Source organism: Chanodichthys erythropterus, chromosome 19 (assembly GCF_024489055.1).
Source record: "Chanodichthys erythropterus isolate Z2021 chromosome 19, ASM2448905v1, whole genome shotgun sequence".
Classification (NCBI taxonomy): Eukaryota; Metazoa; Chordata; class Actinopteri; order Cypriniformes; family Xenocyprididae; genus Chanodichthys; species Chanodichthys erythropterus.
The window spans coordinates 20,176,783-20,204,222 of NC_090239.1; the positions used below are offsets into that span (position 1 = coordinate 20,176,783).

Consider the following 27,440-nt stretch of genomic DNA (forward strand, 5'->3'; position numbering starts at 1 on the left):
GTTTAAGAAATGAAAATATACACACTCCATCTTTTAGGGGTTAAAATAACCATTGCCAAACATAACATGCTAGAAAAATATTCATCACTGTAATAATGATCCATCCATAGACTCTTAAGTATTTGCCTATTAAAATCCAAACAATGACTTTTTTTGGCCAGGCAGTGTATAATAAAAACCAACAAAATGTATCATTACACTGTGTGTACACTGAGTGTGACTGTGTAGAAGGGGTCAAGCTGATGCGACAGGACAACAAAGTTCCAAAGCGAGAGTTCCAAATCCATTTGTACTGTTGTTGTCAGAAGTAGCGCAAGCATGTGTGATACATTAGAAATAGAATGGGGCATCAGTTTACTGTCGCACTGTGCTGCATTCATTGTAGACAGTCTCACTGATTCTAATGGGCTCTTTGCTATTGACGCGTTTCATTGCGCCACTCTCGTTCAGTGTAGACAAAGCTTTATGCAATTACCAATCAGTATTAAACCAAGGGACAATGTCAATAAAATGGCTTATGAACAACTTGTCATCTAACATTACATTTACCTCAGGAAAATGACTCATGTCCATAGTACATGCAATTTTTTAATACATTAAATACGAATTTTACTTAAAATACAAGTAAATATACACATTTTTTAATTCATTAATTTTAAATTTTGTTTAATTTTAACATTTTTATGTTTTTAATGGAAGTTTGAAACTTTCTTAATTTGGTCAAATATTTTTTGAGTGCAAAACGTAACAAAATTAACATTTAGATGATATCTCATCAACAGTTAAAAATGTAATATAAAAAATAAGCATTTGGGAAGGCCGCATCTGATAAACAATAACATGCTCCTGTCTTGCTTGTGATTGGTTTAAAAGATTCTTAACAAATGTTGCTGGAATGTGTGTTTGGACGTGTGTTGGAATGGAGAGAACTCCTAGGGAAAAGGGGAGAAGGATACAGGAATTGAAGGGGCTGTGTGCTTTGCTGGTCCCCCTCCAAAATTCATTCCCAGTAGCATGCGGTTTCAGGTGAGTAGAGAAGGCCCAGGGCGCACTGGACACGCCTCACTGCCCAGAGACAGCTGGCACCATAACATCTGTTTTACACCCTTACAACCTTAACAGTCCTCTAAGGCCATGAACACACACACACACACACACACACACACACACACAAGCCTCAGGATAGAACTACATATGAAGCAAACAAGAACAGTAGCTCTAGGATTCAAGGTTTACTGAGGAAGAGAGACTGTAGGTGGACAGGGAAGGAAAGTATAAACATATTCTGCTCTCCTGAGCAGAGGACAGCTGAGGGGGAGTTTGTTTTAACATACGCCTCGGATCACACATGCTCTGCTTCCTGAGAGCCAGGTCTACACCGGGGGCACTGGAAGGTTATTGTCGGGCAATGTGTACAAAATTGGCATCGGGAAAGAGCTGTGCCAACTTCATCCATACTAAGAGAGATTTTAAAAACAAACATCTCGAGGGGGGTGAAGGACATTTGGGATTTGAAGGTAAACAGAATAAAATACAGTATTCGGTTCCTCACTAAAAGTAAAAAAAAAGAAAAGAGATGACTATGATTTAAAGGTACATGTGTAAAAGTGAGCAAGATAGCAAGCTCAACCTGTGGGATGAGTTTGGGGGAAAGGTGCTTTGCTCACCAATGGATTTGAGCATTTGAAAATTATGTTTGCTATTTCGTTTAAGTGACAGAAATTACACACTTCTCCCTTAACCTCATGAAACTAAACAACAAACTAATTTTAAATAAATAAAAATAACATTATAAAATACAAAACATTTTGTAAATTACCAAAAAAAAAAAAAAACTTTTTCTTTTTTTTTGTACTTTTTCCTCCAAACCAATCTACACATAATTGGCATGTGTATTGTTTTTTTTTTTTTTTTTACCAAGCATGTTGACTTAAAGCCATGTAATTTCTTTATAGTCAACAGCACCTTGATACACACACGGTTCTGCCCATAGTCATCTTCCCATTAAATCTAATCACATGGTTCACAGAGCCAATTATTCTGAGTCGGTCTGGTGGAGAGGCCTGTGGTTAACTCTAAGCAGAAGTGGTTACGCAGAACAGAGACAAGAGCGAAAGCATGTGTAATTGTGCACAGGGGACGTGATCCTTTAAGTGCGCTTGCCTGAGTTAAGACTTCTGCCGACACTTCTGTGAGAAGTCTGTGTGTGACAGCTCGTTCTTGAAGAGTCAGCAGACTTGAACTATTTTATGTGGGCTTTTGCGGCCAGTGAAATTAAACTACATTTGAATAAATGGCATTCAAAATGCCCTAAACTTCTTAAATGTAGGGGTTGATTTTGAGATCGAGATTTGATTGGATCAAGAAAATCCAGCTATGATTAGGTTGCCATACAATGACCAATTCATTTCCATAATTTTTTAATGGATCATGATCTTAAAGTTTTGTACAGTTTAGAAACAAAAGAAATTTATACTGTCAAATGTTGTTAATGTTTAATTAAAACTAACAAAAATCTTTGTTAATAAATGACTGTAGGAAGACCCTGTATAATCTTTCCTCATCTACTCTTTATGTTATGTTAGTTTCTTGAGAGGTACAAAAATATCACCTTGCTTAAAGACTTTTTTCTATGTAAAATAGCATGCACAAGAATTGAATCGTTTTCTGACCTGTGGTGAACTGGCCCTTCATCTTCTGGAACACAGGATCTTGAGCGGTGGCTTGAGCTCGGCGGGCCAAGGACTCTGAGGCGGCGCTGGAGAACATGGTGGACACATTAGAGACATTCTCCAGGCCCACGCCAAATGTGCTGACCAGCTTTTTCACAAAGTTGAGTGTATGTGGAGTGATTTTAGCATCAGACACAGCGCCGCTCTTTTCGAATGCCACCGAGTAGCATTTCGCCAAGCCCTGCTGGAGCTGCCGCAAAACCTGAGGAAGGAAATGAAGGAAAGATGAGTAACCAAGAGAAAAGGATGAATGGTTAACCAGTTTTTATCAATTTACCATGAAGGATAACACCATTCCCACATATTCAATCCAATTTGCCATTTTGATAATACTAAAAATCCTTCAGAGACGAAGATGTTCACCAGAGAGATCAGTAAAAGCCTGCCTCTACTGATCTCTGCTTCAGAGATTAAGCTTAGACTTCAAGTGAAGAAGATCACCATTAACAGACTAATTTAGTCTGGGACTACACTTCATCAATGTCTGGAAAATTAAACCCATGTTTTACTTCACTGAGCTCTCTCAATGCCAATTTCTTTCATCCTCCAGTTCCCCTTGCTAAACTTTCTTTCTTCGCCCTTTTTCCGTCCTCTTCTTCTGCCGTCTGGCCCTAAGCGTCCCAAAGGAGTGGGGCTCTTGCGTCCCTGTCCAGCCTCGACGCATCACCGCATCAGCCCTGTCACAGCAATCCAATCTCCCCACGTTCAGTCTACATTCCCCTCACCCATCAATCACAGCGAGCCCTTCGCCAAAGCCCGATTAGCACTGGAGCGCCAATGTCCACCTGCACTGCAAAACCACTTTTCAGCCTCACTGAGCCCCAATCGTTCCCCTCTGTCAGCTTTCATCTGGTCAGCCGGCCCTCTGAAAACAGCTACGTGTACGAGAGCATGCGGCATGAGACTAAAGAACGTAAGCAAACCGGACAGAAAACGCATTCATGTCATGTTTAACTTGCGCTCTGGGCTGATGTGCTTTAAGAGGTAGCTCCTCACCTTTGGAATACAAAAACCCTCTCTTTAACACACAAAAGCACTCACCTCCTCATGCCAGTTCTCCCTGAACCAGACCATCTGGTCCACGATGCCCTCCAGAGAGGAAAGCAGGGTGGGGTGGAGCTCACGCTGCATGTGCATGATCCGGCTGCAGCGCCACATGGGAGCGGTGGCACGGATGGGACCCGGGTCAGACGCAGAGTGGGTCTGGGCAGCCGCCGAACTAGGTTGCTGCTGGCCAGAGTCTGAGGAAAAAAGAGAGACAAAAGCACATGAAGGAAAAAAGTTTGACTTTTGTAGGACTTTATATTGTTCGATGCGAATGTTCTGAGAAAACTCCAGTAATACCGCTCTTGTAGCGCTCCCTCTGCTCGATTTTCAGCGTCAGGTACAGTGTTCGGATCGGAAAGTACACTGCTTGAGGGTAGACACGTCCCACCTAAGAGAAACAGTTGCAGATTACATTTCAGATCGTCCCTGTGGGCTTGGGTCAGAGCGAGAGTGAGAAACGTTGTGCTGACATGTTTTGAAACTTCTCTGTGATAGTGCAGGCTTTTGAAAATGAAACCGTAGGGGGAAAGCAATGAGATGGACAAACATCAAGGGCAGATTAAAACCATGGCTCAATATGACACTCGCTAAAAGCTTGTCAAGCCCGAGTGTACACTTTCTCCTTTTCGGAGATCTGCTGTGTCCTTGAACAGCATCACAGAGAAGTTTTGGGCTGTTTAATGCTTTAGCCCAAAAGCTTATGTATTTATCAAAACAGCACTGATACATTGGCATTAAGAACAAGTCTTTTTTTAATTAACGTTTGTGCAGGGTTGATCACGAATAATATCCCAGGAAGGACGATAACTATAAGATATAGCTGTAACAATCTAAATATTCTAAAAACTATAACAATAATGGCACAGAGAAACAATGTCGCTGGAATCACTTTCAGAATTTTTTTAATGAACGTTAAAATCAATGACATTGACAACCAATCAGAATTCATCCTGATTTAAAGAGCTTGGACATTTAAAGCAGCAGACGGTATAGAATAAACAGAACAATAACATGCATTGGTGTGGACACTAATATAGTTATAGCTTCCCACACATAGACTTTATTGGGCAGGCTGCCCAAGTATATTTGGAGGCACATTTTTGTTTTTATTATTTTTATCCTCACACTTTTTTTTTAATCTGCTTGAGATAACAAAACAATCCGCAATAGGTTGTTTGCAATCACGTGGTTCTGGTGACGCACAAAATACCGGTGGAGGGCAAGCAGTGAAAATTAGAATGGAAGAGATGGAGAAAAGTCCTTTCTGTAATGGTTTAGAAAGGTATGAACAGAAAATCACAACATATGCTGGACGTGATCTTTATGTTATGATGATGAGCGACTTTTCCACTGAATTGAAAGACTTTCCTGTCATCGAGGAGGTAGATATAGAGAATGTAAAGCTGCCGTCACGCCGCGTTCAGTTCTAGTCTGGGTTAGTTTATATCGCGCTGTCTTTCTGCTAGTGAAATTTGGGCAGTATTTTTTGATTTTCTGCCGTGATTGTGAAAAATGTCGCAATTGTAGGTCATTTATGCTGAATCGAGAATTCAACAGGAGCTCACATCATCGTTCAAAGAAAAAAACTGGACGGTGTAATACAATTGTTGCCTTTTATACGTGGAAAAACACACTAAGTGAAGGTTGAGGAGGTGACAGGAAGACACCAAATATCAAATCTAATGATGTCACTGATTTAACCCACTACCTTATCACTCAATAAAATAATCACATAGCTGAGTGTGAAAGTGTTGTCTTTGTTGTTGAATCGACTTCTGCTTGTTAAACATTTATTTATTTGGACATTTTCTACCATATGATGGCTGAAGCAGCAGCGCGTGACACTGTTCTCATGGTAACCTGATCAACATTGTGAATGGAATACTACAAAACTGAAGTAATTATCATTCAGTGGGGTAAAATAGCTTCTCTTCCCTGCAAACGATACCATGAAGAATGTGGATATTTAATCAAGTCAAAAACAAATAAGGTAAGCAGGTATCAGTATTCATTCCAGTATCAGCAGACGTAAAACGCTATTAAAAGGCGACAACTTTTAAAGTAAAAAAAACGATAAGTTATAAAAAACGGTATAAGTTATGTAAACGATATAAACACCTTCTGGGTTCTCGATTTTATCGATTTGAGCAACCATAAATGACGTATTTTACGTAACATACGAATTTTGAGTTTTTGATAGGATTCCTATATAGAAAAACCAGTCCCTGCCCTCCAGACTCATTCGCGCTGCTGCTGTGACGTCATGTGCAAACAACCTATAGAATAACTAGTGGAAAATCTGCACTCGCCCTACGCGTTTCGTACCTGCTCGTTCTGCACGAGAACTGTTTATTCCCGCTGATATTCCCATGTGCGCTGCAGAGACGCGGTGGATGTGTCACAAAGGTGGCGCTGTTGCGCAATCTACAGGCTCACACAACAGAGCTTCAGTTCAGACTGCTTCAATGATGCGTATATGGGAATAGCGCACATTTATGCCAAGCGATTGCTAATGAACTCGAGTTGATGAATTATGACAATGTCTAATTTATGGCCTTTATATAATATGTTTTTTAGACGTTTGTAAGAATGCATATTTTCTCTCATCTGAAGGATCAGCCCGTAAAAATATAGACATTTCAAAATAAGAGTCCCTGTGTATTTTGGGCTTGTTTATAATTAAAAGTGGTATTGTAGTTACATAATTGTATTTAATTTGATTTCCATTTAATTTATAGTAAACCATTGTAGTCTCTGGCTGGGATGCTCCCCCACTGGAAGAAAATAAGAACATTTGACATGTATTGTTTATCATAGATTTTACTAGTATCAGTAAAATGTGTGTCCCATTCACTGAGAGATGCACTATATAACAAAGCACTCTACCATTTAAATGGTGTAATTTTGCATAATTTACAAAGCATAATATTAGTATGTAATTAAATGTAACAGTAGCCTATGTAATTAAAAAGAATTTCAATAAATAAAAATGTTGTTGAAAATAAATTATTTGTTGTTTGTCACATGTAGTAGACCATTTTTGTGCCATGGGTAATAGGTGGATTTTTCACCTGGCTATCACCACAAGTATATTTCAAATCTGTGGGAAGCATTGTATATCATTATAGATATCTATAGTTACTGTATAGTTATGGTGTATTGAATTTGGAATATAGAATTGTGAATTTTCACTATTATCTAAAATTTTGGTGTCATAACGGTCTGTTTTTGTGAAATCAGTTTTATGGCAGGTAAATATTTATGGCCGGTAAATTTTCCTAAAGTTGCAATATGTAAGAATGTTGCAGTAAAATATCCAAAAACCACTAGGTCAGTGATATATATTTTGTTCACTTGAGTACTTACAATATCCCAAATGTTTGCAACTATTTGTAAATCGTGAGAAAATTGCAATTTTAACCAAGGCTCCGGGACGTGTGAGGAGTCGCCTGTCAATTGCGTCATACCCACGTTACCCTCGGTCTGCCTCGGTTTCCGGTTTTATTTTGTAAAACCATGGAAACACCAAAGAAGCATCTATATATCTATATATCTATATATCTATATCTATATCTATATATATCTATATATCTATATCTATATCTATATATCTATATCTATATCTATATCTATATATATATATCTATATCTATATCTATATATCTATATATCTATATCTATATCTATATCTATATATATATATATATATATATATATATATCTATATCTATATAAGAAGCATAATATATTACATGTTTTAATAGGCAAGGGAACAACTGTTTTGATATATTTATAGACAGAAAACTAATTATTGTTATATAGCTCAACACGTTTAGGTCTTGTTTAAATGTAATTTTCTTGATTTTTTTTGCGAGTGCCTTGCTTTACTATGCCTCAGAGAAATGCCTTTTGTGAAGTAGCTACCATAGCATAATCAGATGCAGCTTTATTTTTAGTAACAGTAATACAGCATTTTCTCCATCATACAATACGTTTTAAAATTAATTGCATGCCATTTATCGACACAAGCCACCCAGCATTTAATATGATATTCTAAAATCGATCTAGTTTACTGCAGTGTGCAACAGTGTCTCAAAGCAGCCACTGAGCGAACGCACAGAGTAACATAATATCATGTGTATCATGCTGTGTTAACTCATTCTCATAACCGGAATAGCGGAAGCAGCGCCGGCAACAACACTCGGTCCTGCTCTGCTTCATACTACAGTAAGGTTAATAATCCATGAACATGATTTCTTCCCTAGTCCTATCTCAATTCTTTTCCACTGGCCATTGAGGTGAAGACCACATGTCCCAAGATTCCGTGCTCAAACTTGGCGTCGTCAAGCTACGCCTTTGCTTTGAATAGGCCTCTAGCGACCTCTAGCGGCCGAAAATATTACATATTGCACCTTTAAGTTACCAGCCACTTTTAAATTTTTTTTTTGCCCTGCATACATATAGATTTTTTGTTTTTTGAGTGGCACGACATGACAACACTTGCTTAACCAAAGGTATGTTTTCAAACAATCAATTTTTGATTTGAGGTGTTTGGGAAACCTGTTTGAAAACAGTCTGTATCTTTGCAATTCAATTTGGTGCCACAGAAATTACACACCACATATTTAAGCTGTAATCAAAGCACTAAGTTGTGAGGTCTATTTCACATATTTAGGAAAAAAAATAAATGCCTGCCCCCAGTCCTTATACTTTAAATCCAACCAACAGAGGAGTCTGACTCATAACCCAATCTTTGGATCCTTTTATTGTTATGTAATAGTCCCAGAAACACACTTATCAACTTGTTCCTCTCTTCTTTCTCTCCTGGCACTGCAATATCCGTGAGGGGTGTGAATGTTGTCCACACCAGTGTGAGGGGGGATGAAGACAAATATGAAGGCGGCAGACAGCGCTACTTTCTCAAACCGCCCGCAGCCCCTCTCAGGTCTCACAGCACCCAGCTCAAGCAGCCCATTAGAGTAGAAACACGATCTTTGTCAAGCAGACGGCGGAAAGCAGGCTGGCCTTTAGGTGTAAAGAGACACCTCAGAGTCCAGATGGGCTTTTACATGAAAAGCAGCCATGGCCAAGACCTTCTGTTAAGAGCTTGTTAAGTATCGCATTAAAAATGAACGAGGCAAAAGGGGAAGAGATCATCCCTAAAATTGGAGAGAATTCTCATCATATTTTAGGATGTGTGAGTGCTGGCATGTGATGGGTGTCTGCGTGCATAAAGGTGTTGAGTTTTCCCTCGCCTCGGTTTCATCTCAAGGCACTCCACAGCTCACCTTCATCAATATTTCACCAAACGTTTTTAAAACATCCCGCCAACTGGAGCACAGCTAAATAATTCAGAACCTGAGATAAAGGTGCTCCATCCGCTGGAGATTTCACTTGAAAATCAAGAGTTTTACAAAGCATCTACCTTTCATTCGTCATCACTGCCTTAGATCAGACCCCAAAGATCTTTCAACAAGGAGACTTGTCATCCCTAAAACAGCCTTGACAACTCCATTAATTGAGATTACGGTGTGCAAACATATCCATTTCATTTGGTGCTTATCAGGGACTCAAGTGTACTTAATCTCAAAGCGAAGCATTTCCACTGCACGGGTGCGTCAGTGCTGAAATGGAGAGATTAGAAGTCGCTGGTCTGGCATGTGTACGTGAGAAAAGAGGTGGTCGAGCTGCATGCAAAACCTGTTTGGAACGTGTCGGTGAACGAGAGAGGGATTTAGGGATTTTTTTACGTGGGTTAAGTACACAGATCTCTCTCCTCCATCTCCTTTTTCTCACCCTTTCTTTGGGCCCTTGGAGCAGCTGTTTCCTCTTTGAAGTTTAGGAGCTTTTTAAATGGCTTGGAAATAATACTCCAAGGAGGGCAAATTAGTCTCTTGTTTAATTGGTGGTTCTGTTCCCACAGTTGGAGAGTGTTTGATATTAACCTAATAACAATGCTTTGCATAAATAATTAAAAAGGGAACCAGTAAACTATGAATTTGACAAAGAGGGGACTGAATGAAGACTGTCTCTTATTAAAGACAGCAGAAGAAATTAATCTTGATTAGACAGATATATCAAGCATGAATGTGCTGCTAAGAAAAGTTAATGTACTGAGGGAATCCAACCTGGCTTATGAGGTTGAGGAGAGGTTTCCCCTCTGAGCCCACCAGACACGTGAGAAGCTGAGGGATCCAGGCCAGCCATTGGATAGGCGGCACTCCAATGCAGTATTTGTCTACAGCGTCGGCCAAGGTGTTCTTATCGTCAAAACTCAACAGCCACAGCACCTGAAGAAGAAGAGAAAGTCAGTCTCTTTTGGTAATAGTTTTGATTTTAGAAACCCTGCTGAAGGACAATTCATTTCATGTATTTAAACATATATATAATATGTCAAGATTTTCATAGAAACAGCCAGGACTTATGCTTAAGTAAAATGTCAATGTAATTTCTTTATTATCTATATCTATATTTAATGCCATGGACATTTAAAATGAATAATACATTTTTCAAAATAATTTAATATTTAAAATATTTAGGAGGGATAATTTTTTTTTTTTTTTTAAAAGGCAAATTTTCTGTAAACACTCACTCAAATGAGAAATTCTCTTTTTTCTTTGCGTTAATGTAAAAAATACCTCTTCATATAGACAAGTCTCTAATTTAAAAAGTCAAGTCTTAAAAATTTTTCAATCATGGATGAAATGTTCATCAACCTGTGGGACTGAACAGGTAACATTTTCATTTTAAACTAAAACTATGTCAGCGATTGAAGATGAGGCCATTAGCTCCTTGAAATAGCTACTCAAGGGTTTAATGGATTGTAAAATCATCTTGACCGCTTCACTCCCACCAGTCAGCTGCTGCCTTTTCTTGCTATTGTTGGTGGGGCTCTGGTATGGTGGCTGGAGGGATGGTAACAGATGAACCTTCATATCTCTGCTGAGGCCTGATGAAGACATTAAGCACTGGACAGTCCAGGCCACACGGCTTTTGGATAATTACTGATAATCAGTGAGCAGCTACTCTCAATCACGTGTAAACTACGCCACAGTCTCTAAAGCTTCAGTGCCCAACAGCACTCCAGACACAATCTAAAGTGCTCCTTGCATTCAAACCCATGCTTGAAAAAAGGAAAAAGCCAAATGGAGCTGTTTGATCTAGCGTACAATACTCAACAGAGAGCAGACTGCCATGTATATAGTATCCATACAAAACCCATCATCTAGTCTAATAATATAATTACATCCATCATTGGAGGTTCATCAGTCTGAATGCAGTGCATCCCCCCCACCGTAGCTGCATTAATTCAGAAAATGGCACACGGTGACGGATATGCCCCCATTTAACAAAGCCATCAGAGCAGAATGGGTTTACTGGACCACAAACAAGCACAGAGTTTGCCTGTGTTTTATGGTAAATGAGTTTAATGGTAAAACTAATTACAGGCTTGTCAAAAAAGATGCTATCCTATTATGACATGCTCTGTGCATCTCTACCAACCATTTTTGCCAGTTTTTGACAAGTAAATCACTAAGTGCATGTTGACATCTAGATTACACAGTATGATAGGCCATTGATCAGTAGTTCTTGACGTTTTATTGGTTAGTTTATGCAGCTGTCTCATTGTTGTAGGCTACCAGTGTTATCATTAATAACAAAAACTAAAACAAAACTGAAAATAACACTAATCTAACTGAAATGTGGTGCATTAACTGTTGCCAGCCTTAAAATAAGGCAAAGAAGCTACACAGGAAAACTAAAGCCAGACTAGGTGCAACTGGATGTCCCCAACACTGGGCCAAAGTAATCTGAATCATGTCTGAATGCAACAAAAAAGGGAAATAAAACTAGACAGCTGTCTAAATATATAACCTCATGATTGAGTAACAAGGTGAAGTAATCAAGAACTGCAGATTTGCTTTTATCTAGTAACAGAAAGGTTTGCTGAAATATACATATGAAGAACCAATTATATTGTCGAAAAATTATGTAATGAATCATGTCACCTTTGCCATGCTCCTATTCTATAAAAACTGTTGTATTCTCTTTGTCAGGGGGAATTCTCAGAAACTGATCCGAGATCCTCCTGGCCGTGATTAAAGCATATTCGAAGGCATTGTCTGGAGTCTAATTATTGCTGCACAACAGGCTAGAGCACTAGAGATCTTATTTTCATTCCTAAACAATAGTGCTCAAGTAGAACACTAGAGACCTTATTCCCAAGTGATAGTGTTCATATGGCCAGCAGCCATATCACCCTGTAGCCCAAGACTGGTTGCTCACTGAAGCTAAGCAGGGCTGAGCCTGGTTAGCACCTGGATGGGAGACCTCCTGGGAAAACTAGGTTGCTGCTGGAAGAGGTGTTAGTGATGCCAGCAGGGGTGCTCACCCTGTGGTCTGTGTGGGTCCTAACGCCCCAGTATAGTGATGGGGACACCATGCTGTCAAAAAGCACCATCCTTCGGATGAGACGTTAAACCGAGATTCTGACTCTCTGGTCATTAAAAATCCCAGGATGTCCTTCAAAAAGAGTAGGGGTGTAACCCCGACATCCTTGCCAAATTTGCCCATTGACCTCTGTCCATCATGGCCTTCTAATCATCCCCATACACTGATTGGCTTCATCACTCTGCCCACCACACACCAGCTTATTGGTGGAGAGGAGACATTCTGGCGCAATATGGCTGCCGTCGCATCATCCAGGTGGATGCTGCACATTGGCGGTGGTTGAGGAGATTCCCACTTCAATATGTAAAGTGCTTTGAGTGCCCAGAAAAGCGCTATATAAATGTAAGGAATTCTTAATTATTATTAAGGGGTGATACGTCGTCCAACTCGAACGTGTCTCGAAGTGGAGACGCTTTGTAGAGTATAAATTTATAGGTGTCTGAGAACACGGCCGGTTGCATAAGCCACGTAGACTAGTCTTAAAAGTTAAGACACTAACATTTTTCTTGAAGAGTGGTCCTAATTTTTTAAAGTCTGTTACATGAAAAGGTAGATTGGTGTTATTTGAATTGGGAAAATAACATTGATTACCCCTTGGTTAACTGCAAGTTGGTCAAACTAGTTCTTAAGACACAGTCTTAATATAGTGACTAAGTTTATGCAACTGGCCCCTGGTTTAACTTAAGTCAGGTGCATGCATGAATTTCTACCACAAGTTGAGATAATTATAGAGAACAATGAAAGATTGCTGTTTAACTATTTAACAAACACAATTTGGGTGCTAGGTTTTTATACTGACATGGCCCTCATTGGTGGAAGAAACCTGGACAACTCAATGAGGTCAACAAGAGAGAGGAGATCTTACCTTGGCCAGGTATTTGCGTGACTTGCTCTCGTTCTGATGGCGGCAGGCATGTAGGTAACAGGTAATGGCAGAGACGCCAAGGTGGGGCTGGCGGTCTTTGACAAAAATGTTCTCCAAGTAGTCTCCCCACATAGCCCAGGCTTTCACCAGAACATCATGCATCTGCACTGCAGCAGAGAACGCCTTATTTGCTTCCTCAGACCTGGTAGAAGAGATAAGACAACAAATTGAATGAGCGAGGAAAATGTCAGTTCCGATCATTACAATCTTGATATCTCAAGAATGTAAAGAATACGAGCAATTTGGGGGATTAAGATTGAGTCCGTAAAATATCTGCCAAAGGTGAACTGGTAAACAGGAGGCATGTAAAATTTATCATAATTATATGTCCAGTTTGAGAAGCTTCTGGTAGAAAAAACTCGATGAGAAACACTATTACTTCAAAAAAAACTATTCAGTTGGCCAGCACCTAACTGAAATTAGCTGACTGGGTCCAATATTTTTGTTTCATCAGCCGTTTTAGAGCTTTGAGAATTTGTCCCCCAAGAGCATTTTTTTTTCTAGGGCCCTTTTATAGAAGCAGTTTAAGAATAGAAGTTGAGAAAGGCTCGTAAAGTGCTTTATAAAGGGACTGAAAGAACTGGATGGGACTCATAATCTGTGCTTGAAGCCTCTGTCCTTACCATCATCTCTAAATGTTACCATACGACACACCTACTAAACCAATCTCATATAATGGGAACTTTTAATGAGTATGTGGCAAGCAACAGAATTACTCTTGATTGCAACAGGAGTCTGGGGAGGCCAAATCCACTGAAGCGTCTCGTCAGTCTTGGACATGTATAATATGTTTCTGCTCATGGCCTTTGCTAAGAGTCGGGCCTAGAGAGCACATAAGTCCCCACGCCCAGTCAAGTGTCAAACATCTTCCTCCGACAGCTCTGCTGCTTTATCAAATCCCTACGTTAATATTCATAGAGAGTGAAAATGTAATGATTACATTAGGCTCTGCTGAGGCTGGGGGAAACTTCTGCTGATCACAGAGATTTCACAAATTGCTATTGAGTTAATTATTCAGCATGTGTATTTAATAAGCTATTTCAATCCAGTGTCGGGCCAGCATCAATTCACCCATGAGGAGGAAAAGAGCAAGGCATATATTATTATAGCTGTGATGTTGCAAAAAAGCAGGTTGTCATCAATATCTTTTTATTAGATAATGACAATGATCTGTTTTGATCTGGACATAGTAAATTTTTAAAAAATGCAATTCATACTAACAATTGTTTGAATTCACCTCTTCTATGATATGTAATACCTTAAATTTCTTCAAAAACAAGCAGTTTTGTATTCAATCAAACAGATGAGCTACTGTAGCTCAAAATTGCTCAAGAAGATAATGCTGGTTCTGATCAAAAGGTGTCAGAATACACAGTGCATTGCAGTTCATTGCATATGGGGCTGCATAGCCGCAGACAGTCAGGGTGCCCATGCTGACCCCTGTCCACTGAAAGGTGAGATGTTTTTACAGATTTCTCCTGTCTGTTATCTTGAAATCCTTTCAGGCCTGTTTGTTTAAACAAACTGGTTTAGTTTTAACCACCTACAAGATATTTAATCAGTATTCTGAGATGTAAACCAATTACATGACAGATTCTCATCAGAGTGACTTGTGAAAATGCCAGTCAATAGAAATATGACAGGAGATAATCACTCATCATGAGTTCAGTGTCATTATCCTCTGCCGCAGACATGCTATATAAGGTTAATTACTCATCATATTCTCATATTGACTGTTAACGACTGTTCTGACCTCATTGTTGGAATAAAGTTTTAGAAGTGATGATTAGTGGCACAAACACATGCACACACACAGATGTTTATCTTTCCTCTCCATAATGATTCTTTGTCAGAATTGTTCATTTTAAAAAGTGAGCTCTTAATGATCTCGCCAATTACGATTCTTTATTGTCAGAGCAAATCAGACTAGTGCACAAAACAAAAGATATCGAGAGCGGTGTCAATTAAAGACAAAGAAAGAGTGAATGAGGGTGATAAGGAGAAGCCTCAAAGTGACAGACAGAAAAGGAGAAAAGATGAACAAAGCCAGGGATCAACTCTTACTTATTGATCTGGGCTAAGAACATGCCCTTGAGAGCGTAGAACTCGGCGGTCATCTCCTTGGTGAAGTACTTCAGGTTAGTGGACTCAATCACCTCCAGACCCTGACAATACAATAACAATGATTGCATTTACAATTCCTCAAAGTATTTTACAGGTACGGATTTTTATTTTCTCATGTAGAATGATTCTACATCCCTCAAAAACAATGAGTTTAATTTGTCGGACTCAGCCAATGTGTAGTTTTCCAACCTAGAATTCTTATACATCAAAAGTCAATACCACTGACAACAGAGTATATCTGCTGTAGACATCTCTGTAGCTCAATCTAAGACTCTCAGGTGAGAGCCAGTGGCTTAAAGTGTGCCAGAGAAATGATAAAGAGAACAGAACAGGTCCAAGTGATAGCTGAGAAAGAGAGAGAGAGAAAGAGAGAGACTTATTAAATCCAATGGTACTTTAATGACTTGAGCTCAGTTGAGGCAGCTCCATTAATCAGGCTTAAGCGAATGCTGCAGCAAGCAGCCCATTCCTTACACTGTTTGGAATGCATTCCTTACTGTGACAGCACCGCAGTCATTCTCACCGTAATGAGAGCAGCGTTATTTGGATTAAGAGAGTCCGGCTAACAGCAAAATCAGCAGGTGAGTCAACAAAGTAAACTAGATTTAGTATAGAGGAAGTCAGATTGACAGCACCAAAAAAAAAATATATATAATCATATTCTGTTAGTGTAAAAAAAAAAAAATTAAATGCTGAGAAAAAAAATAAAGGGTATAAAATACGAATTTATTGTAAAGTATTGGATTTTTAAAAAATATGAACTTATTAACCTTACAGATAGGTCACAAACAATGACTAGTTATCCTGCTGAGAAGAGTTAAATTCATTGTATTTGAAGATTAATTTAAATAGCTACAGCCAAATGACATTCAGATGCACACACTGTATTTAGCTTTTGACTCGTCTACTCTGTCTATTCTAGTCACCATGGAATCAAAATTGACAATTGTTATTTTTCTAAATGAAATGCTGCAACGTTTATTATAAATGATTTATCTGTGTGCATCTTTTTCTTTTTTAAATTAATGTGCCCTCGTAATCTTTTATCAAAAACAGTATATCCCCCTCCCCCTCACAACACATCTCTTCTCTGATAACGCGTGTACAGGTGTAATGGCTGGGCAAAAATCCAGCAACCTGTCACTCACATGAGATTGCAACAATTTGCAAACAATGATAAAAGAAAACAATCAATTCTTGATGGACAAAAATCAAGTCCTGCCCTTAACTAATTCGAGAAACCGTTTGACTTGGACATACAGTGCTCAGCGTAAATGAGTACACCCCCTTTAAAAAGTAACATTTTAAACAATATCTCAATGAACACAAAAACTATTTCCAAAATGTTGACAAGTCTAAGTTTTACGTAACGTCTGTTTAACTTATAACATGAAAGTACGGTTAAATTTACAGGTGCAGTTACATTAGCAAAATTTAGAAGGCAAAAATGTCCAGTGTCGATACTGAATACTGACTGTAGAAATTCAATAGTGAAGTCAATTTCAAACCAAGCTGCTTTATGTTGGTTAACGTGGCAAATCTGTGACTAACTTGAATGAACAGCAAAATCTGCAAGTGGAAATCTTTCACCCGTATGTGAAATTAGGGCTGGGCGATATATCACATGAGATTGTCACGCGCATTGAGCGCGATATTGCATGGCTTGTCAGTGATCTACGGCTCTGTCTATTAAATGCCGCTCCATTTGAAAGCAGGAGATGGCGATTTAGCGGTAATCAGGGAACCGGCTTTACTGACGAAATGCGCGTGACAATCGCATGCGATATATCGCCCAGTCCTATGCGAAATTCCTAATTACGTGTATTCCCATTATAATGACTGTATTTCACCCACAACAATCCACCAATTAATGGTAAATGTGACCACAACTCTTGTTTTTGAATACAGAATGCTCTGTAAGAAATGCATCTCATCAGGGTCAGGTGAACAGTAATTATACAGGTCTTCCTTAAGAGTACTAGTTGAGTAGTTATGATGACTAGTCGATTTTGAAAATATGCAGTTGTGCTTAAAGTTCACTCACCTGCATACATTCATTCTTGCCCATGACTCCAGCCAACTGCAGGTAGCATTTAACTTGCTGACGGATCTTTTGGAAGCAGTCTACAATAGGTACGGTAGGAATGGTGTGGATACGGCTCAGAATGTCCAAAGCCACATTGACCAGGCCTTGCTTCCGTGCGATCTTCCCATACTGAATAATGGCTGATGCGGAGGCATGCACTCCAAGCATGGCATTGTTAGTGTTTGGGTCATGTTGTGCGTTAGTTTCATAAGCGGTCACAATGGCTGCAGAAGAAAAAAAAAAAAAGATTAAAATTGTAGATATAAAATGATGAATCAGAATGTCACTGGAATTCATCGCCACATCCTTGCATACCCTGGTAGTGGTGCTGCCGCCACATAAAGATGCTGCTCCAATGGGAGAGGTCATCTGAGACTATTGGCAGCCTGTTTCTCCAGGTCTTCACCACGGTCTTCATGTCATGGAGGCTGGTGTTGCGGCCCAGGTTAGCAGGCTGGAGCCCTGCATTTATCTGAGCAGCTTCCTGTAGCTCAATAATCTGCTGGGCCGCCTGAATAAGAATAATCCAGGAATAAACAGATGAGAATCTCAGTGTAGTTAATAATAAACTTCTAACAGGAAGATGTAACAAGCTCTCTTCAAAGCTCCTGCTCAGTTTAGTTCTGAGGGCTAGTTACCCAAGAATCCATATATCACACTCACTTGCACATTCACACTCACGCTCGCTTGCTCACACTCACACTCACACTCGCTTACTAACAAAAAAAAAAAAAAATTTATATGCTATTTTCCTCATGGGGACTAAAAAAAAAAAAAATGTCCCTACAAGGTCAAAGAATTACTGGTATTACTATCCTTGTGGGGACATTTGGTCCCCATAACATAGGGTAACCAGGTACACACACACAATCGCGCACACACACAAAGTACTCCGAAATCCATTACTGTGAATGTATTACAGGCTTATGATTCCTATTGAGAAAGAAAAAGAAATAGAGAAACGAAGTCTCGAGGTGGCTGAACGAATGGATGGATCAAAGTATCTTAAAAGCCATTTACTCAGAGAACGGGCAGAGAGAGGGAAGCGCACAAGTGAAGCGTCTATTCCCATAATGCCTAATCATGCTCTCAGACGACACTTAGACCACACCAGCAGGGGACACAGACCACGGTGACCCAAAAAAAATGGTACTCATTCCTTACAAACTACCGATGCATGACCTTAACATATCAGATGGTAAATACACCCTGCACTCTTAACCAAAATGCCACATAGATCTTTAATCTCTTCTATGAATTGGAAAAGCAAGACATGAGAAAGGGAGTCTGGCACTTACAAGGTGATTTACAGCATGATGGTTTACTTTGCACACAATGATTAGCTTGAGCCGTGATAATGAATTATGCCCGTGAACACACATACACGCATCCAAAAACAATCCGTTCAATAGTAATGCCTGCTTTACAAGATAAATGTCTCAAATCAGTCCATGGACTTGCCAAATCAAATCCCCCCAAAACAAAATAAATTAAGCAATACAATATTTTTCACAATTATCTGTTAATATCAGCTGATGGCACATTATAACCTTCATTCTGAGTGCCCATTCATCATGTAAATTTAATTTTCTTGCAGGTATTTAATCAAACACTATCTGATGGGGAAAAGTAATTACGAGCCATTTTAAACTTGGTGGCGTTCTCACTCTCTCTGTCTCACGGCTCCTGTCTGCCTCTCCCATCTCTCAGTGATTTGGTTCTTCTGTATGGTTGCATTAAGGCGTGCAGTTGTAAACAGATTAAATTATCAGTAAATTCAATTATCACTAATGTCAATGGCTCTGGGGCAAAGACAGCCACTAAACTGTGGCCATTAACGTATGTTAATAACAGCTGGTTATTTTCTTACACTAATAAGTAGTATTAAACTTCAGTCTGAATGACTTAAATGTATAGATAAATTAAAGAATGAAATCTCCAAATTTGAATGACCAGAAATGTATCTTAGTGCTGATGTCACATTTGCATAATCAATTGTGATTCATTATTTGTATTGTACATTATACAATTCATACTAAATTCATATATGCCATAATCATAATATCGGAGCAATAAATATATAAAAAAAAAAACTTTACTGAATATTTCATATTTATTATGCTTATTAAACTTGTTTTATAAGCATATTTTCATTTGCACTATGCACAATGCACTATTTTTGCATTAAAATGTAAAGAATATTTATAAATTTGATTTAAAAAAATGTAAATATAATAATCGCTCAACATAATGCAACATTTTCTTTCAGCACACAGCCTACAATCAAGTTTAATTTGCACGTGTCATCTACAGATTACATTTTAAAGGGTTCCTTCACCCAAAAATTACAAAATTCTGTCATTAATTACTCACCCTCATGTTGTTCCACACCTGCAAGACCTTCGTTCATTTTTGGAACACAAATTAAGATATTTTTCATAAAGTCTGATGGCTCAGTGAGGCCTGCATTGCCAGCAAGACAATTAACAATTTTAATGCCCAGAAAGCTACTAAAGACATATTTAAAACAGTTCATGTGACTACAGTGGTTCAACCTTAATGTTATAAAGTGACGAGAATCCTTTTTGTGCACCAAAAAAAAATAAAAAAAATAACGACTTTATTCAACAATATCTAGTGAGAGGTGTAACAGAGAACCGGTTCTCATCCGGAACTGGTAGTGTTTTTTGAAAAGAACCGGAACCGTGTAAGATTTCAAAGTTTCGGTTCCGAAAACTGTTCTGGTGTGATAAGTGGGTGAAGTGCGAGGAGAGTATCCTTTAATAGAGAGATGTCTTACCTTGTGAATATTATAGCAATGAATGTACTGAAAAGCCCTCGCGGTACTCACATATGTGCAGAGAAAGGGAGAGAGAGAGAGGGGTGCACAAAGCTGCACGATTAATCTTTAAAAGATTGTGTTCTCGATTTCATCACCTACATGATCTAATTCCTAAATGACAATGATTCACCCACTGATATTAAATCTTTGACAAAAATAAAATCGTGACATTCAAATCTGCGTTCGCGCTGCCGTTGATCTGAAGAGAGTCATGTGTAGATATGAACAGCTTCACAAACAATCTTTTCAAACGCACAGTATCATTTTTTCTGTGTGACAAATAGGCCTATTCCAGTTATAACAGAAGTATACAAAAGTTTATTATTCAGATAGAAACGCTGATGTTACCAATCAAAATATAATGAATTACCTTCTGAAAGTAACTGGACTTCAAATAACGACTATCAATTGCATTGTTATGCCACTAGGTGGCAACAAATTACTGTTAAAAATGGGTCTATCACTGAATTATTCTTTCAGAAACCAGTCTTTATGAATCCAACTTACAAAAATATTCTGTTTCACCTGTCTGGATATTACATGTGTGCTCAAGCATTTTATCTAATTTGTGGTTACACTTTACAATAAGGTTCATTTATGAACTAATCATGAGCAATACATTTGTTACTGTATTTGTTAATCTTCGTTAATGTTAATAAAAATACAGCTGTTCACAGTTTGTTGTGAACAATGAAAACCTTATTGTGAAGTGTTAGCAAATATGAGATTAGCAGTCTGTTAAAGTAATTTTATAAGAATAATAAACACAAAAAGGACTGTTTAGTCGTGATTTCAGTAAACGAGGCGTCGTTACGTCTTAAGTGTTTTGAAATTTCAATGATTCACCACTGGGGAGCGTGAACTTCCAAGCTTAATGAAGCGGTGTTTTGAAATCGCCCATCACTAGATATTGTTGAATAAAGTCGTTTTTTTTTTTTTTTGGCGCACAAAAAGTATTCTCGTCACTTCATAACATTAAGGTTGAACCACTGTAGTCACATGAACTGTTTTAAATATGTCTTTAGTAGCTTTCTGAGCATTGAAATTGTTAATTGTCTTGCTGGCAATGCAGGCCTCACTGAGCCATCAGATTTGATCAAAAATATCTTAATTTGTGTTCCGAAGATGAACAAAGGTCTTACAGTTGTGGAACGACATGAGGGTGAGTGATTAATGACAGAATATTTATTTTTGGGTGAACTAACCCTTTAACCCTTTTTTCTGCATTATAAGCACAGATATTTTCTTCAGAAAATGCAAACACAATTATTTAGTGTATAATTGTGTCATAGTATCTTTGTTTCTTCATTTTAACAAGCAGTTCACAAAGAAAAGGAGAAATTAAAGAACCAATAATCTAATAATAATAATAAATTATTATTTATCAGTATTATAAATTACAATTTTATTTAAAACAATATTTTTTTAATAACCATAACAAAATACTGATAGATTACAGTATATAGATTAAATTCACTAATAGTATCAAGCAACAAAAATTCCTTGTATTCAAAATGTTCTGATTACATCTACTATATCCAACTCTTCAATCATGCGGACAACTATCAGCCATTACCCATAACACCCTGTGTGGTGTATTCACAATCTCCAACAACAACGCCTCATTTCCTCAATTTGGCTGTCATATTTGCCATCACACCACAGCCGAGCTCAAGAAGAGTGCTTCTAGTCTCTAACAGTCCCCAGAGGACATGGTGCGTGGACAGCTCTCACACATTACCCTAATCTACAGGCACACATCACCTCGGCTCCGTCCCATTGTGTGCTCTGCCTGATTATGCGTGTGGCAGTCAGGAGGCTGTTCTTTCTGTTGAATATTAATACAAGCTGCCTATTGAGAACCACAATGGTGCAGTCAACACTATCTCAGCCATTTTAGAAAGGGCCAAAGGGCCAAAAAGAGGGAGGGAGCGAGGAAGAAGGGACCAGGTCTGACAAAGGAAAAAGTGATATTGTGCAAAAATGCGGAGCAAAAAAGGCAATTATAAGAAAAGTGTCTGCTTTAGCCACTCTCTCTGCTACAAGGGTTTATATAAAGTCACACACTCACACATGAAATGAAATTGCCCGAGTCTCTAGCTTGTCAGCGGTGATATCAGACCAGATGTTTGGCTTTTGAGATATCATTATTTAAAATTGACAATCAATTTAGATAAGATCGCCAGTGGTGCTCTGATTGAGTTACCCTGCTCGAAAAAGTGAAACACACCATCAAGAACATTAAATTACAGCTGGAAAACGTCTGGTTAAAGTGTGTTTGTCAGCTCACGCACTGACGGTCCTCACCTGCAGAAGGGGCGTGTGAACGTGAGAAACGATGTGTGGCAGTCTCCTCCATTCTCTGATGGCCAGACTGCTGGCCATCTCCACCAGCCGCTCAATGAAGTTGAGCTGCTGTTCCTCTGGGTGACAGATGGCGAGGTAGCCACGATGCATGTTCACCTTCCAGGCCATCTCCTTTGGACAGCTCAGCTCCACCTGATGCAAACAGGAAACACAGCTGTATCAGCATACACTACTAGGCATGTGACGGTATCAAATTTTCATGTTGCGATTAATTGATTAAGCTTTTATCACGGTAAACGGTATTATCACGATATTAAAATAAGTTGCAAAACCATTTTTGTCATAGTTTAACAGGTTTAAGAACTCTTTGTAATAAAACAAAAACAAACTGAAATTTTCAAACCGATTAAAATGCAAAAGAATTAGGCTATAAAGAACAACAGATAACACTTTACTCTATTTAATGCATTAACTGAGGTTGAGCAATAGCTACATTTGTTACAGAAAGTGTTATTTTTTGTTAATGTTAGTTTAGAAACACAACTGATCATTGTTAGTTTTATCTCAGGTCCATTAAATAAGTTATTTTGATTTTAGTAATGTTATTAAACAGTAACTAAGAAATTAACATTAATAATTAATACTTTATAAGTATTTTTATTGTCAGTTTAGTGATAGTGAATTAACATGTTAACTAATGAAGCTGTATGTTTTCAAAGTTTTACTGAACAATAACAAATAATCAGAACATTTCTAATCATAAGGGCATGTTGTAGTCCAGATTAAAATATAAAAATGTTTAGGTTTGAAAATAAATATTGTTTTGTGTCTTTTTTAAGTATTCAGTATTTGGTGCGGTGATGAACAACACTGAGATTACAAAAAAATGAATGGCTGTTTGAAGCATTTTAAAAACTTCACTAGCGCAGTTACTTTGTTTGCACGGTTTCCATGGTAACCACTGCATGCTGCTGTTCCATCAGCGCCCTCTGCTGTCAGAGAGTGAACGCGCACTTTCATTCAGCTCGTCTCCTTCACTCGTTCCGCCATGTGCTTCTCGTGCACGTTGGGATTGTTTACATCTGAGCGCGTGTCCTTTTGACACAGAATACAGCGGTGTTGTGTATTTTATACGATTGATGGGTAAAGTATTCTTAATTGCCTTATAAAATATTAATAATTGGTAATAAATTATTATTTACGGTATTCTGAAGTGCCGACGATTACAATATCGTGCATATTCATTATCGCGATTTATCGCATTACCGAATATCGGCACACGTCTATAATACACTACCATTCAAAAGTTTGGGTCGTAAGCTTTTTTTTTTTTTTTTTTTAAATGGTTTATGCTCACAGAGACTGCATTTATTTGAACAAAAAAAGTAAAATTTCACAATATTGCTGTTTTTACTCTAAGAGTTTCAAATAACGGATCCTTCAGAAATCATTCTAATATACAGATTTGCTGCTTAAGAAACATTTCTTATTTTTATCAATGTTAACAACAGCTGTGCTGGTTAATATTGCTGCTTAAGGGCATTTATTTAAAATAGAAATCTTGGTAACAATTTATAATGACGTTTCATTAGTTAATATTTAACTACTTTAGTTAACATTAACTAAGAATGAACAATACTTCTACAGAATTTATTAATCTTAATTTCAAAATTTACCAATACATTAAAATCAAAAGTTGTATTTCTTAACATTAGATAATGCACTGTGCACTGTTAATAACATTTTAGTTATAACTAACATTAACAAAGATTAATACTGTAACAAGTGTATTGCACATTGTAATGCATTAACTAACATTAACAAATAAGACCTTATTGTAAAGTGTTACTGAACTCTTTTTTGTAACATATGTCTTGGAGGAGAAAACAAAAAAAACATTTACAGACCCTAGATTTTTGAATGGTTGACTGGTGACTGGTTTTGATTTTACAAGCCTTGCCCCACATCCTGATGTGGTTGCAGACGGGACGCTAATCTTAGCTTTAGTTTGATTGCTATAAATGATTTTGAACTTGAATCCGTTATTTGAGCAGCATGTGTGTCCTAGTTTTTGTTCATGGTCATCTGGTCACCCTATTCCACAGTGGGTGTTGCACACTGCAATTTGAGCTAAATAGGTGGTCGTAGGGAAAATAAGAGGTCGGTACAGGTTGCTGGCATTGTGCAGTATGACGATTTGGAGGAATTTACACTCTATGGTCAGTGTGTGCTTATCATGGCTGACATTTGATAAATAACCCTGCGTCAGGGCTGGCCTTATCCACCCGCCTTTAATTGAAAGAGGGGACATTTAAACTTCCTGAGAGCAACTGCTGCTGCCAAGCAGCCTGCCCTGGAACGGAGAAAACAAATCACTTCCCAGCAGATGTTTGAGCAATTATTCAAGCACGTATCCGTAAATATTAGATGCAAAGCGAACAGAGAGGGAAGAGGAGGAGGAGTGGGAGGGTTGCTGGGCTGGACAATTTAATTAGGTGTCACCTTAGGACAGAAACCTGAATGGATTCGTTCCAAGTCTCCTTGAACAAGAGCCAAGAGTATTTATAATGTGTCCAGCCTCTATCGCACACTTTTTCTACTTTGTTTTAGAAGTGAAGCCCATAAATTACCCACCGATGGCAAGGCTACAATTCTGAAGTCATAAACAATTCGGCAAGCACAGTTAAGAGTGTGAATTTCTGCATAAAAAAAAAAAGTGGTATATTTGGCAATATGGTGAAACTCCAATAATAATTTGAGGTGTCACAGTGAAGTCCTGACTATGGTTTTAAGTTACCTTACTGGACTGGAAATGTGTGTGCAAATTTTACTCAAAAATGCAGAGTATCTAGCCAAAAAAAAAACATACTTTAGGTAAAAATCTTACAGGCCCTTATATATATACATACATATTTAAACAGAAAGAGCACAATAAACTGATCAAAAGTGACAGTAAAGATTTAACAAAAAAACTGTATTCAATCTATTTCATAAATATTTTTTCATAAATCTATTTCAACGAATTTTGAAAATATTACCGTTTCCACAAATCAATTTCTCAAACTATTTCACTATTTCCGTGTTTTCTTTTTTTTCTAGACGGCAGAAAGTGCATCCTGTTTGTTTTCTTTATTTTACGAAGGCACAATGTTTTCTTGTTATTTTGAGTTTACACAACTGAAAGTAAACCCTTTTCGAATGACCCCAGAAGACCCCAGTTTTTAATGATATTTTACTCTTATCTATATGATCAAAAATGACAGTATTTTAAGTTGGTTCCTCTGTTATCAGGAAAAAATGCAATTGATCACACAGGTGTCATGAATTAAGCATGTTATCCTTCGACTAACCAGTTAAAAAAACCTAAGCCATTTTTTATCAAATAATTACATTGGTGAGCATACAAAACTTCTTTCAAAAACATAAAAACATAAAAAAAAAATAAATAAAAAATAAAAAACACTTTAACCGTAGTGTAAGTATCTATAGACTGATTGTGAACTTCGTTTAGTGATGGTTATTACTAAAACATATTGCTTTAGGTTTGTGTTGAGTAACAGGGCAAGTATTCAGACAAGTATGATAAAGTAAAGACCTCAATTAAAACATACAATTACTCACAAATCTTAAAGCCCTATGTGTTAATTGCAATGTGGTACTGAGTTTACCTGCACCAGAGCCTCTTTCATGGCGGCCCAGTTGGACACTCTCCAAGCACACTCCAGCACCAGATATGGGTTGTTATGGCCTTTAGATTGCCCGTACTCAGTCAGAGGCTCCCACTGGTTCAGCTCTTTAGAACAGCTGGAAATCAACATAAAATTGATTATTTTATTACATTATACATTATATATTAGAATATAACAGATGGTCCAGAATGTTCATGAATTTCATAGGGCTGTCAACTTTAGTCGTTTAGTCGACTAATCGGTCGATGCCGTTTTGGTCGACTGACATTCTCATTGGTCGACCAGTTGCAAATTTTTTTTTTTTTTTTTTTTTTTTTACCAATAAAGAAATTTTCATTGATTTACTCCTTGATATTTATTCCTTTTATTAGCAGTTATATATTACTGTATTCTAAATATAATTAGCCTATGTTTTATACCAAACTTTAAATGCTTTAATTTAGGCTATTTTATAACAGCGCCGTAGTTAAGCGCACCACGTGAACACTCGGGAACCGCACCTGTGGCTGGCTGCACTGCTGCTTCGCGCTCCTTAAGGAATATAGGTAGTTCATTCAGTTAGAACGCTACTTGTTTTGGGCTTTAGTCGAAAAAATGTCCAAGAAATGTAAATCTTTTGTTTGGCTGCATTTTACAAAAAAATACGACAAGACTGTGGAGTGCAAGCTATGCAGCCTAAAGCTAACTTACCATAGCTCAACGACCAATATGACCAATCACCTAAAAGCGGTAAGCGAGATATAAATGTGTCAGACAGCTTTGCTATGTCTAATGTCGAAAAGTTTATATATTTTATTGGTTATGTACTAGGCGCATCCACAGGCCATGCCACAGGCGTTTGTTTGTGTTTGTTTTAAAACGCCTAGATCGTTTGGACAAAAGTTAACCCATAGCTTTGAAAGTAAAGAAGAATATACAGCCTGTATAATCGAGAGCTTTTGTTAGGATTTTTCATTATTTGGCAGTTTTAGCAGTTATATTTTTTGTAGCGTGTGGTGTGGTCAGGTGCGCGATTGTGACGGTCACTATAGACCTAGGACAGAACTCCTCACTTTGCAGTTTAAAAAATAACCTAATTTCCAAAGAATTGTATTATTATTATAGTTTTATGTATTATTGATGTTTTTCGTTGTTGTTTTATAAATGCTCTATTATAATTGTTTAATAAATGTTCAATCAAAAAATTCTTTTTTTTTTTTTTTTTTTTTTTTTTTTTTAGTCGACTGATCGTTGCGCA

At 37.9% G+C, this 27,440-nt stretch overlaps 1 protein-coding gene across 2 annotated transcripts in view; it reads right to left on the reverse strand.

The window, feature by feature from the left end:
• The window catches only part of trrap (transformation/transcription domain-associated protein), a 100,192-nt gene that overhangs the window by 9,445 nt on the left and 63,307 nt on the right, over window positions 1–27,440 (reverse strand). For both annotated transcript variants that reach the window (XM_067368828.1, XM_067368827.1), the window contains exons 55-64: window positions 26,183–26,318; window positions 22,515–22,706; window positions 17,681–17,876; window positions 17,324–17,589; window positions 15,220–15,320; window positions 13,096–13,297; window positions 9,908–10,069; window positions 4,077–4,167; window positions 3,774–3,973; window positions 2,673–2,934 (exon numbers count right to left, since the gene is read on the reverse strand). In XM_067368828.1, coding sequence (XP_067224929.1) covers window positions 2,673–2,934; window positions 3,774–3,973; window positions 4,077–4,167; window positions 9,908–10,069; window positions 13,096–13,297; window positions 15,220–15,320; window positions 17,324–17,589; window positions 17,681–17,876; window positions 22,515–22,706; window positions 26,183–26,318 — 1,808 coding nt within the window. The remainder of the gene's footprint in view (window positions 1–2,672; window positions 2,935–3,773; window positions 3,974–4,076; window positions 4,168–9,907; window positions 10,070–13,095; window positions 13,298–15,219; window positions 15,321–17,323; window positions 17,590–17,680; window positions 17,877–22,514; window positions 22,707–26,182; window positions 26,319–27,440) is intronic.